At 39.2% G+C, this 13,991-nt stretch overlaps 1 protein-coding gene across 5 annotated transcripts in view; it reads left to right on the forward strand.

Annotated features, from left to right (window-relative positions):
- PCDH15 (protocadherin related 15) overlaps nt 1-13,991 on the forward strand; it is a 743,522-nt gene that overhangs the window by 285,821 nt on the left and 443,710 nt on the right. For all 5 annotated transcript variants that reach the window (XM_041729528.1, XM_041729523.1, XM_041729527.1 and 2 more), the window contains one exon: nt 4,521-4,691. In XM_041729528.1, coding sequence (XP_041585462.1) covers nt 4,521-4,691 — 171 coding nt within the window. The remainder of the gene's footprint in view (nt 1-4,520; nt 4,692-13,991) is intronic.

Here is a 13,991-nt window from a genome sequence, read left to right on the forward strand (position 1 = left end):
TCGTTCGATCAAGGAATAGTGGGCAATTAAACTATTTTACAGCAAGAAAGGCTTTGGTTAGGATAAAGGGATCGAAGCCCGTATCATCTGGCAGCAATGTTTCCATGCCTTCACGTGATCGTGATTTAAATATTTGCAGTTTTATAAAAATGTGTTTTGTAAACAAGTGTGGATTACGACAATGAATGAATGATCTCTGAGCCAGGGATGAAAGAAAGTAAATATCCTTAAAGTTCCATGTGCTTAAGGAGAAATTAGTTCTTCCTTGCCATGTATTGATAGAAATTTCTACTTATTTAAATAATTAAAAATTAAATAATTCATTCAAAGATAGTGGGTGTCTCTGGTCTGCCAGCTATCATGTTACAGTACGACTCCCAAGGGTTGGATACTGTGTTCCCATCATCTGGGGCCAGAGGATTGGAGGTTTTGAATAAAGATGCTAAGGATCCGGGGACCGAGAATGGGAAGAATGTTCCAGCTAGACCAAATCCCACAGGTGGCTGAATATTTCTTATGGCTTCCTTGATTCTATGTCGAAGATAATATGTATGCTTTTAAATTCCTACATTTTGGCTTTTTATGCTGGAGGATTCTTTGTACCACCTGCAGTTCCTTGCACAGCTCGCTCGCAATCGTTAAATAGTGACTTATTTTTACAGGATCTAATTAAAGGCTTCACATAAGTTAATGTTTAATGTTAGCAAATGTGTAAATGACATGTGAAATAATAATGCACATAGAGAAAATACAAATTAAACAGTGGCACTTAAATAACTTTTAAAAGAGATCTATTCTTCTTGCCAGTTATACCCCTAGTTTCTAAATCAATGAAATGCTGTCTTATTTTTAAATACTTTTAACACTTAAACGATCTTAATTCCATAAAGGAAATAAGAGAAATGAGGAATGAACATGGGAGAAAGGAAGGAAGGAAGGAAGGAAGGAAGGAAGGAAGGAAGGAAGGAAGGAATTGGGGGGGGTGTTAGTTTTTAATATGTCTTGGATTCTCACATAGCAATGAATGGAAATACAGACTTTGGGAAATCACATAAAATATTCATGCAAATAATTATGTTTAATTTATACTGCTCCCAATTTAGAATATTATTTCTTTTATCTAGAACAGTCTTGAGCAGTGGCCTTTTACTAGAAAAAGCGGAAGTTTCTTTTCATTTCGGTTTTTATCTGAATTGCCAGGGGCTATGTTTTAAGATGAATTTTTAAGATCAAATCTGGTTCTAAACTGGGAGAAGAACTAAGGACTTCCATGGGCTGGCAATGTGCCATGTGCTGGAGACCTACTTTCATCTCCCTCCTCAAGTTATATCATACATACTAAGGACAGATCGTGGGGAATCTCCACAGGTGTAGAGAGACTGTTGGTATTTTCCAGCACTATCTGTCTGTTTATAGAAAAGTGAAGAGGAGCAGGATGTGTCACCCCAAGATATGCCTCCCTGGCATAAGAATTAGGTTGGGCTGATTATGTTTTCACAACAGCAGACAACAGAGAAGCTCTGAAATCTAGGTACTTCCCTGTTGGAAGAGGGGTTTGCACTTGCACAGAAGTCTCCACCTGCAAGGGCATCCCAAGGGCATGACTAAATCTGGAGAAGTTCCCACAGGCATCTGCAGGACCACCACTCCTGCATTTCCTGTGCTTTGAAAACCTGAGTCTCCCCTGCCCCCCCCCCCCCCCCCCCCCCCCCCCCCCACACACACACATCTTCCTAGGGCTTTGGCTGGAGATGGTATTTAAGGTGATAGCTTGGGCCATTTGGGAGAGTTACTCCGTTTTCCTGGTATCTCTGTATACAAAGAAAACAAAACAAAACAAAACCTGTTTGGGGTTATTTCCTGCTAATCTATTTTCTGTTATATGGGGTCTCAGCCAAGAAGCTAGAAGGGTGGAAAGAAAATTATTTTCCTTCCTTGACAGAAGCTTCTTTAGTATTTTTTTTTCCAAGTAAAAACTCCTACTCTATAGATCAAGACTTTTTACGCAATGTCTTCTCTCAATATTGTAACCAAACCAATGTGAGTTGGCCCCTTGGTGAGTCAGAAACTGCACCAGGTGAGTTGTCACGCAAAGAAAACTGTATTTGAAGCAAATAAGGAGATTGCAGAGAATGAATTCCAAAGGGTGGCTGTGTTCCTTTCATTTAGGGTTAGGATGAATATGTCCACAGGGTGCCTTGCCATCATATGTAAAGGCAGGCAGGAGGTCACACATGAGCCTTAAGGAAACCTGTCTGCACACACACTGTATACTGTGTGAATGAGGCTTGTGCTCCTCCTTGGGGTGGGGAGATTTTAGTATTCAAATGAGGTAAATGCAGTCATCCACCCTTCTAGAGGTCACACTGTGGTCCACGTACACAGGTGCTAGTCAGGGGGTTCTGCTCAAACTGGTGGGGGTGGTTGGGACCAGCTGCAGGTCTTGTCAAGGCAGGTCTTATCACTTGAAGGGTGGTTTCCGGTTTCCATTTGAGTTAAGAGAGAAGCTGGAGAAAAGAGCTCAGGGCAAGGTCGGTGAGTACAAGCAGGTGGGCTGTCAAGGTGAGGTTTTGGGGTCCGGCTGGTGACAATGTGAGATAAAAGTCTACATTATGTATTTTGGTGATTATACATATACCCACCCTCATGCACTTGGATCCATGGGATGGAGTAGTAACAATGGCCCAAAGAAGCAGAGGACAGGGAGATTTGTTGTGGACAGACTTAAAAAAAAAAAGTTAAGATGATTACTCCCCTGTCTAGTACAGTGACTTGGTGATAGCATTGATATGGGGTAAGACTCTGTGGCTTGCAAGTGGAGAAATAGTGCTTCTGGGAATTAAAACATTTTGCCACACCCATAGTACATTAAAAACTGTCGTTTATCTAATATTTTTAAATAAACTTAGGTTGATTTGGTCTTTTGTAAAACTTCATGGTTGAGCAATCACAATTTTAAAGTGGTAGGTTTGATAAGCCAGTCGTGGTTTTTAAAATTTAACATAAATCCATGAATTCATGCCAATTAAGATTCTTTAACAAAATGGTGGTTGCCAGAAGAGTGGGGGATGGGCAAAATGGGCGAGGGGGAGTGGGAGACGCAAGTTTCTGGTTATGGAATTAATAAGCCATGGGAATAAAAGGCACAGCATAAGGAATATAGTCAATGATTTTAGAGTAGTGCTGTTTGGTGACAGATGGTAGTGGCATGTGTGGTGAGCGCAGAGTAACATTATATGTTGAATCACTCTATTCTACATATGAAACTAACAAAACAGTGCGTGTCAACTCTGCTTCAATAAAAAAGAAAAGATTTTTCTATTTTTTAAAGATTTTATTTATTTGAGAAAGAGAGAATGAGCAGGGGGAGAGGCAGAGGGAGAAGCAGACTCCTTGCTGAGCAGGGAGCCCAATGTGGGGATTCGATCCCAGGACCTGAGCCAAAGGCAGATGCTTCACCGACCGAGCCACCCAGGTGCTCCTAAAATTTAAGTTGCTTGAAACATCCTTAGAAAACAAAGAGAGAGTTGGGGTGGGAGTGGGGTGCAGGAAGCAGGGGCAGCTGTGTTTGCTCATTGGCCTCCTACAGGAGGAGTGAGATCATGTTGTACCTCAAGGATGGGAGCTAGCTTCACAACTTGGAGTAAGCTTCCTGTGGACATTAGGCTCCTGTCCTGCACAGGGACTGGGGGTCTTCTTTGGTGATTCCATTTCAAAGGGACAGCCCTCAGGTCCTTGAGAAAGTGCTGGATTGTAAAACCAGCAGATGTTGGAGCTGGAGAAAGATTGTCATCTCGAAGAGCAGAGAAAGGATTTACAGTTGCAAGTTTGCTAGGATGCTAGGATGCCTGGGTGGCTCAGTTGGTGAAGCATCTGCCTTGGGCTCAGGTCATGATCTCAGGGCCCTGGGATTGAGTCCCCGCATCGGGATCCCTGCTTAGTGGGGAGACTGTGTCTCCATCTGCGCCTCCCCTTGCTCATGTGCGTTCTCTGTCTGTCCATCTGTCTCTTTCATAAATAAGGTATAAATAAGGTATTTACCTTTAAATAAGGTAAATACGAGAGGTCTGGACCTATAATTGGGAAGAAACTTGTCTGTGGTCTAGTCAAGCTGAAGGGAATGTTAAGTCCATCTCATTGTTTTTGTTTGTTTGTTTCTTTTCTCTTTTCTTTTCTTTTCTTTCTTTTCTTTTCTTTCTTTTCTTTTCTTTTCTTTTCTTTTCTTTTCTTTTCTTTTCTTTTCTTCTTTTCTTTTCTTTTCTTCTTTTCTTTCTTCTCTTCTCTTCTCTTCTCTTCTCTTCTCTTCTCTTCTCTTCTCTTCTCTTTCTCCTCTCCTCTCCTCTCCTCTCCTCTTCTTCTTTCTTTCTTTCTCTTCTCTTTCTTTCTTTCTTTCTTTCTTTCTTTTCTTTCTTTTCTTTTCTTTCTTTTCTTTTCTTTTCTTTTCTTTTCTTTTCTTTTCTTTTCTTTTCTTTTCTTTTCTTTTCTTTTCTTTTCTTTTCTTTTCTTTTTGTCTCTCACAGGATCGTGCACAAAATCTGAATGAGCGACGAACCACCACCACAACTCTCACCGTGGATATTCTGGATGGTGATGACTTGGGTCCGATGTTTCTTCCCTGTGTCCTCGTGCCAAACACTCGTGATTGTCGCCCTCTCACCTATCAAGCTGCCATCCCTGAATTGAGAACTCCGGTAAATGTGCTCACATTCTTTCTCCTTGACTGATACCTCTTTAACCTCAGTGAGATCCTATTCAAATATTTTGCAGACACATTAGGTGGGGAGAGCAAAATTCCCTATGAGTGTTGAAATGTATTTATGTCTGATACCATTTTCAGAGAGTATGGCCAAGTTTGGCCACCATGCATCACTGCATCATTTACAAAATCCAAAGTGCCTCTTGAAACAGCCATTCGTCTGACATGGATTATTTTATTTTCTTCGAACTATCAATCATAACAGAGTTCAGTTGCCAACATAGTCTAGGAAATTCAAAGAAATAACTTCAGCATTTCCTTAAATTCACCAAGTAAACACACATACAATCCTAAGTCAGAAGACACACAAGTCAACAGGGTACTTGTCAGCCTCTTAGTGTCCTTCAGTGTTATCGGGGATTGCGTTTGGCCATTTGGAGGTGGAAGCTAGTGAATCCTGAATGCAAATATCTATGCCTTAGAGATCTGTTTTAAAGAAGCAGAAAAGTAAGGCATGAATATGCATTTTGCACACTTGATTCTGCCTCTGTTTTGTTTTCGTTTTTGTTTTGCCTCTGTGTTTTACGATTCTAATAGAGCTATATGTTGCTGTCACCATGGAATTCACACCTCAGACCTGCCTGGGTAAAAAATATTTGTACCTGGAAGAGAGCAAATAGATACCCTGCTTAAACTAAAATATCAATTTCTCCCTTAAAAGTAAAAAATACATATATAATATATTAAAAGACATATATAATACATTCATAATACATAATACATATTAATATATGTAAAATACATATATAATATATTAAATTAAATATTTATATATATTATATAAATATCTATGCATGTTATAAATATATAATATATGAATATATAAATATCTATATATATTTTATAAATAGAATATATTTATAATATGTAATATATATTTAATATATTATATATGTAAAATACGTATATGTAAAATACATACATATTAAATTGAATATATAGAATATTAAATATTTAATTATTAATATATTGTATTATATATTAATATAAAATAATATAGATTTAATATATATATCAATTCTCTTTTAGAGAAGCCATATTCCTAGGAGGTGAATGTCTTTACAATTCCTCTGGATAGATGGCATTTAGCTTTCTGGGTTTTAGTAATGTGGCTCCTGATGTTAGAATTTGTGAGAAGTATTTGATTTTTTTTTCCCCTCAAATGTGTAAGGACTATGGTTTGGGGTATCCTCTCCATATTTGAGATGGTTAAAGTATTAAAAAAAATAAATTCCTTCTCCTGAGTGTAAATAACATGGCATTCTATACAGTTCTATAGGTTCTTATCCAATGTTGCACATCTGAACCTTATTTTAAGATCTAATAGATCTTACATGGATGAGATTCACTGTTGTCTCTTCCAACATAAATAACTATAGGTCTAGTTGGCTTATGTGAATAAAAAATGCAAGGGGGAGGAAAAAAAAATAAATGTTATGATGTGCATTTAATGAAGAAAATAACATACATTTTCAGCTAAGGGAGTAATTTTGAGGACAGAAAGGGTAATGTAGACATTGTGCCCACAATAGACAGTTGTGTCAACAAATAGTTGTAGATCATCGTGTTGTCGACATTTGTGTCGACAAATAGTTGTAGATCACCTAAAGTTATATGTCGTGATGTGATTTTGTGAAAAGACTATTAATGATAGTGAACCTTATTTTTTTTTCTTTGAAAGACTTAATTGAAATTATAAGGAAATATTTTTAGTATTGATTTATTGTTGAGTTAATTTATATAGCTGTATACCAAAGAGGTCTCAAGAGAAGGGACATAGTGACACAGTGACTGGTGATGGTAGCTCAGTGTGGTGACTTTAAATGTATTTGATGGGCACCCGGGTGGCTCAGTGGTTGAGTGTCTGCCTCTGAACCAGCTCGTGATCCCAGAGTCCTGGGATCGAGTCCCGCATCGGGGTCCCCACAGGGAGTCTCCTTCTCCCTCTGCCTGTGTCTCTGCCTCTCTCTGTGTGTCTCTCAGGAATAAATAAATAAAATCTTTTAAAAAAATGTACTTGATGGCCTGTGAGAAGAGACAGAGGTCATTGCCTGACAAGCAGAGGGTATTTTGACTTTATAAAGCATCTCAGAGCATCCCTTCTTCTCTCTTCCAGAGGGGAGACTAAACATCTCTCTCACTCCTATGTGGTTTCATGGTAGAGATGAGACCACGCTCCAGATTCGGGCGAATAAAAACAAACGATTCTAGTGACTAATGATTATACAGATTGTTCAGTTTGTCATGAACTGGGGTAAACTCTCCCGGAATCCTGGAGTGTAGCTACCATTATCATGGCCACTTGGTAGATGAGATCTCTGAGATACAGAGGTCATGTAACTTTCTTATAACCTTACAACTAATAAGCAAAATCTGTTTTCTTGTAAGATGATGTATCTTGAATGTTATACTATAAAATCCAGAATGATCAAACTTTATGCTTCATCATCCCTTTTAACCGATCGACTCTGTCTTTTACATTCTGTGAAATGGAAAACTTTAATTTTACAAGTATAAGTATTTGAATACTTATGGAAAATATTTCTTTAATAATTGGTGTATTTTTATTCCCACTTAGGAAATGTAAATATATTTACTTGCAAAATTAGGCACTTGTTCTGATTGTCAATCGCTGCATAAAACCATGATCAAAACTCAGTGGCCTCAAATTACAGTTTTTTAAATTTGCTCCTAAAAGCTGCAGCTTGGGCAGATTTGAGAGGACTCTGTCATTCTGCTGAGGCTCCTCACCTGAGGCCTGGGTACCGGTGTTAGGATGGTTCTGTTAGCAAGTGGGTTCTGACCGTTGCCTGGAGCCCCAGCCAGGCTTGGGAGCTGGAGCTTCACCCCCACTCCCTGTGGTCTCCCCGAGGCTGTAGGGTTCCAGAACTAGCTTCCCAAGGGAATTACGCAGAACTTTTAGGAACTGGCCTTGCAATCTGCAGCGTCATTTCTATTCTAGGTAAACCCCTGCCAGATTCAAGGGCTAATAGTAGGTACCATCCTCTGATCCGAGGAGTGTAGAGTCACATTGTAAGAACATCTGGGGAAGGAAATCTTTTTGTGGCAATTGTCGGAAAATGAACTGTGCCAGAGTGCTGGCATCAGGTTTTCTGATGCTTCTCTGCACACTGGATCCCCCTCGGCTCACTAGGCTTGAGAATTGGAGCTTGGTTTTGAGTTTCATATTCAAAATGCTTTGTTTAGGTCTGTCCTTTCGATTAAAAAAAAATCATTTTTTCCAAAGTTTCCTTTACATATTTTGCTAAAATTTTTGGAAGTTTCAATAAATAAAATCTTGCTTTTCAGAGCGAGAGAACTAACCATTTATGTCACCTAAACAAGACATGATGACTGTAATTACATACTTGCTGATCCTTTTCTGAACTAATTCTTCAAATTTTGAAAGCTTTGACACCTGCTCACCTTCTGTGTTGATGTGAAATTTTCCACCAATTACCTCAGTGGTATTCTTGACTTGAAAAACCGTTCTTAGCTCCACCACAATGCATGCGGAATTTATCAGCTCAGAAAAACTTTTAAAAAGAAATCTGGAACACTGTTTAACTCATGAAACAGGATATAATAAAAATAAAAATCTGCTATTTATTTAAATACAAATAATCACGTGTTTAACAATGAACTTATTTAATAAAGGTTTTATACGTTTTTTCTACAACAGAAAATGGTCTTCAGCAAAAGTTAATGTCTTTACAAACACAAAGATGAATATTACATTGAATTTGTAAATATATATCTGATTTTCGGGGGGTACTAAAGCAATATGAAATTCTGTGCTACTTATTATTCATTTTTTAATTTGATTAGTATGTACTGGCCCCCAATACATGATCGACTGTGTGCTAATTGAGGACATAAGTAAGATGCGATGAATGAAAAAAAAAAGATGCGATGAATGCCTTCCAATAGTGTGTACATTTATTGTCACTTTCTGACTCTATGAAGTTGCTATTGCACCTATCTAGTTGAAATTTTCTGGTGTTATGGAAAAGATCCATAGAATTTGGAGAGCATAGAACCCACAGCTCCATTCTCTGTTTTCTGTTGAAGCAGATGCTCACACTTTCTTTCATGACTGAACAGTTGATACTGTTTGGTTGGTTGGTTGGTGTTTTGCTCAGTAATTTGTCCCTAGAGAGGAACACCATAGTATTAATATGATAATATTGAGGTGTTTACTAGATGTTACCTCCCTTTATTATGCCATGAAGTTTCCAGGATTTTAGTGTGAGTGCTTGCGAGAATGGCCATCGAGTAGCTAGGATCCACGCTGCAATGAGCTCCCCCCATCCCAGCTGAGTTGGGCCCCAGGACCGCCTAACCACAGCACATGTACTATAATTGACTCAGAGAACACTGGTTGGCACGTAACTGTCAAAGCCAGCTCCTCCGCCGTATTTATGATGCTCTCTCCTTCCGGGGAGGCTTTCCCAGTTATTACAGGAGTGGCGGTGACCTGCAGTGATGTACAACATCGATAACCTCCTCTCCACCCATGCTCGTTAAATGATCCAGGAATGTCCTCCTCTCATCTTTTATGAAACTACTGGCTCTTCTCCTCCCCTTCATATCCCTGTGTTTTATCTCCTACATCTTTGATGACTTTTTTTTCCAATTAAACCTCTCTGCTTGAATTTTTACCTATATATTTGCTTAATTATTATTATTATTATTAATTATTATTTTGCTTATTCTTAAATCTTAGCAATTTTCCAGACTTCTATCTCTTAATTCTTTTTCCACCATAGTGTTCACTAACATTCATTAAACCTCTACCTGGGGGGTTCGATCTTTCTTCAAATAGGGATGATCTGTATGTGGTGGAAGTTTTTTCTGACTTGGAATCTTTCCTGACCTCCAAGCTTGCATTTCTCACTTTTTATAGATATTTTTACCTGTGTTTTCCACAGATGCCTCATTACTCTTTTTTTAATTTTTTTTTTCTCATTACTCTTTTTAATGCATTTGTTCTTCTCTGTGTCACCTCTTGTCACCCTTGAGACCATTGTGGATTCAGATCTTAACTTTACTGCCCCCACCCCAAACTGGATCAGTTGCCACAGTTCCCTTCCGCACTGTCACTCACATATATGTGATGCCTAGTTTCACTGCCAAAGTACAGATTGGAAGACATACCCATGGGGGACATGGGTGGCTCAGTTGCTTGAGCTCTTGATTTTGGCTCAAGTCACGGTCATGGGATTGAGCCCGCATCAGGCTTCCCGCTCGGCGGGTAGCCTGCTTGAGATTCTTTCCCTCTCCTTCTGCCTCTGTCCCTTCCCAGCTTTCATGCTATTAAATAAATAAATACATACATAAATACATAAATTCTTAAAAAAAAAAAGACATACTCCTAACTCTAGACCCTTGACCATCATCTCACTGAAGGCCGTTATGTTTTTGAAATATAATTCTGATCTGATCTTTCACTGTTGAAATAAAAAAGCTTCAATATTTCCATCCTAGACCAAATGGGCTCCACAGCTTTTAGCATGTCACTTAGAGTAATTTTACATCCAACACTTCGAGTCTCATGTTTTGTAACTTGCCTAGTGCAACCTGCCTAGCAATGCAGAGCTTCGCTTCTGAACTTCTCTGAGAACCACCCTCTCTTCTCTCCACTCTGTTCCATATACTAAGCTTATATTTGTTATTCAAGGCTCATCTCAGTTAATCGGATGTGCCAGGATCCCAGATTTAAGTTTTTCCACCTTCCTATGTACTCCTGTTGGAAATCCCAAACTCGTAGCGTGCTACATAGTTGTCTGCCCATTTCTTTCTCACTAGACCATGTGTTCTTTAATTTCCTATTGGTCATTATACCCTAGTGTGCCATGCACCTGCTTTGCATTGTAATTTTTCAGTAAGTGTTCAATTGGACTCATCCATCAATTAAAATTTTGATAAATACATACTATGCACTGAGTAGATAAAAATATGAACAAGCATGGCTCTTGCCTTCTTGCTCACAATGGGAGTGTTTTTATAAAAAATATGCATTTGTAAACAGCATATATGTATGTTTTATAAATGTAGATGATGTGGAACTTGGGTGTAGAAGTATTTTTCAGTATATATTATCCAAAAATCAGCCACAATACATATAAATATTTAACACACTTACGGTATTTTCAAATATGAAGAGAGTGGCAAGCACAGCTGTACTTGGTCATTATCCATCAAGTCTAATAGGTACTCTAGGTAACGTAAGCGTATTTCTCCATTGCCATAGAGAGTTCCAGTTTATAACTGTCCCAGCACATTGTTCGTAATATCTCCTTTTCCTTTCCGCAATGTTCCAAATATTAAATGACATCTCCTCTCAGTCTTTAGGCCGGTTTTTCAAAATACGATCTGCAGAGCTCTTTCTAAGGCAACATGTTGATGGATTAAGAAACAATTGGCAACTGCCAAACTTCCCATAACCTTTTAATGAGAAGACTGTCACAGTAGGTTGAAGGGGACAATGATAAATAATACATGTAGAGTGAACGTACTGCAGCACGACCAGGCCGTTCCCTCGCCAACAGCCTCACGCGCACAGGCCACCAGCCATAAATGATCAAAGAAGCTACAGATCCAATGGAGAAACACTAGCTAAAAGCCAAACACACAAACAGAAACTGGAATTTAGCAAATAGTACGTAGACTAAGGCATCACGTTGTGGTAATTCTGAATGTGGCACGTGAAATTATAAGTGAGCAAAAGAATCGGTTGTCCTTTTAATCACTGGCCAAAATTTACATTGAAGAGGCTCGACTGTGATTGTATCTCCATGGATAAGACAGTGTGAAGATATTTTCCAATATTTGGAACAGTTAATGAAACACAATAGGAGGGATTGAGTTTATTATTCACATCAGTTAGAGGGAAAAAGTCACTTCTTGTCTCAGTAAAAGGGAAATCAGACTCTTGGTGAAGAGATTGTATTTTAAATGAACACTGGAGATGTGTTTTCCTATGGAAAAGCGATAAAGAGAAGAGACAGTGGCATTCCCCTTGGGTGTGATGCCTATAACTGCATGAACATCTTTTCTGGGACCCTGAGGGACAGTTTACAGATGTAGGGCAGTTTGTGAGAACCTGGAGTCCAGTGTGAACCCTGCGTGCTGTTGCAAACACTCCTTAATATCTCTAAATCCCAGTTTGAATTTGTCCTCTCTAAAATGGCATCAATAATATCTAATATAGGGGGTTCCGTGAGAAAAGAAGATTCATGCAGCACGCTTAACTTGTTCCTAGCAAAGAGTAGGGAGTTAGTTATTAGCTCCTGATATTATCATTGCCCTGGAGTTCCCTTTACTGGGCTGTGCCTTTACTCAGAGACTCATGGGAGGAAGTCGCTAATTCACACTAGTTGTTAAATGTCTAGCTATTTTTAAGTGAAATCCCAGCTTTAGACACTGAATTGTGTGTGTTCTGATTGTGTTATTCGTAAGTAATTCAGTACAGTCCTTTAAAAAAAAATTCAGTACCTTTATGGAGAAGAACAGTAGATTCATTTTTTTAAATAAACAGATTTGGCACAGTCCCCACTTGTGCTGAATTAATTATGTCGTGTATTATTGCTTTGGGAAGAGGCAGCGGCTGATGCAAAATGCCACAAGGTAATTCTGCAAGCCAAAAATATATCAATGGATCAGATCGTAATAGTGCACCGGGGGAGCAAGTATCCTGCTCCTTTTATGAATACAAAACAATTGATTCAATAAAGTCTTTCAAATTGTCCCACGAAAGCCTTCTGTTCTGCAGAGGTGCCTCTGGTCTTCAGCTGCCATTAAAAATAGGATGTCCATTCTGTATAATATTTAAAATTCTGCTTTAGTTACATGTGCTAATTTAGACATTTTTTTTTATTATTTATTTTCATTTTAAAAGGACTGGTGGCTAATTGTAAATTGTGAGGAATTTTTTTTTATTATTATTATACACATTAAACATTGGAACCCAGCAATCCTCAAAGATCGATTTCCAGGATGTCCATTAGTAATCTGATGTATTGCCTTTCCAAATATCTGGAGCCTGCTGGTGGCAATTCAGGTTGTTTTCAAACAAACTCAAGGACTCTGACACCTATCAAAGTGATGTGATGAATATTCACTGGCGCCTCCCAGAATCCCGTGGTGGCCTGTTTAAAGGGGTTTATAATGGAGATGGGAAAGCACAAGACAAAACTGTGTGTTGTGGGTAGATCATGTGGTTTGCGTCTGACTAGGGGACAGGAGGAACTTCTGTGACCCCATACTCAGATGTGTAGTTGGAGGAGACAGCACCTGCTTGATGTAGCTTGAACCACATTCTCGCTCTTTGTCTAGAAGGGATAGAGCCTGTGACGGTGACTTTTATGTGTTAACTTGGCTCAGCTATGGGACCCACATACTTGGTGAAATGTGTCTGAATGTTGCTTCGAAGGCATTTTTCACGGGTGATTAACATTTAAATGAGTAGACTTCCAGTAAACAGATCACCCTCTATAATATGCGTGGGCCTCATCCAATCAGTTGATGGTTTTAGGATTAAAGACTGACTTTCCCCAAAGATGAGGGAATTTTGCCAGCAGGTGTCTTTGGTCTCAAACTGTAATATCTATTCCCTGTATTTCCAGCTGTCTGACTTGCCCAGCATATTTTGGACGTGGCAGCTTCCACAATTGTGGCACGAACCCCCTCCTTAAAATGAATCTCTCTGGGGAAGCCCTGGGTGGCTCAGTGGTTTAGCGCCGCCTTCGGCCCAGGGCCTGATCCTGGAGTGCTGGGATTGAGTCCCACGCCAGGCTCCCTGCAGGGGTCTCTGCCTCTCTCTCTCTCTCTCTCTCTCTCTCTCTCTCTCTCTCATAAATAAATAAATAAAATATTTTTAAAAATAAATAGAATGAATCTTTCTATATATAAATAGATATATAGATAAATAGGTAGACATAGATGTCTGTATAATATCTCTCTGTGTCTCTCTGTCCATTTCTCTCTCTTCTTTTTTTTTTTTAAGTTTTATTTATTGATTCATGAGAGACACACACAGAGAGAGGCAGAGACACAGGCAGAGGGAGAAGCAGGCTCCATGCAGGGAGCCTGACATGGGACTCCATTCCAGGACCCCGGGTCACACCCTAAGCCGAAGGCAGGTGCTAACCACTGAGCCACCCAGGTGTCCCTGTCTCCCTCTTTCTGGAGAGATGTGCACACAAACACCATACTTTGTCCTGTTCTGTTTCCC

Source organism: Vulpes lagopus, chromosome 14 (assembly GCF_018345385.1).
Source record: "Vulpes lagopus strain Blue_001 chromosome 14, ASM1834538v1, whole genome shotgun sequence".
Classification (NCBI taxonomy): domain Eukaryota; kingdom Metazoa; phylum Chordata; class Mammalia; order Carnivora; family Canidae; genus Vulpes; species Vulpes lagopus.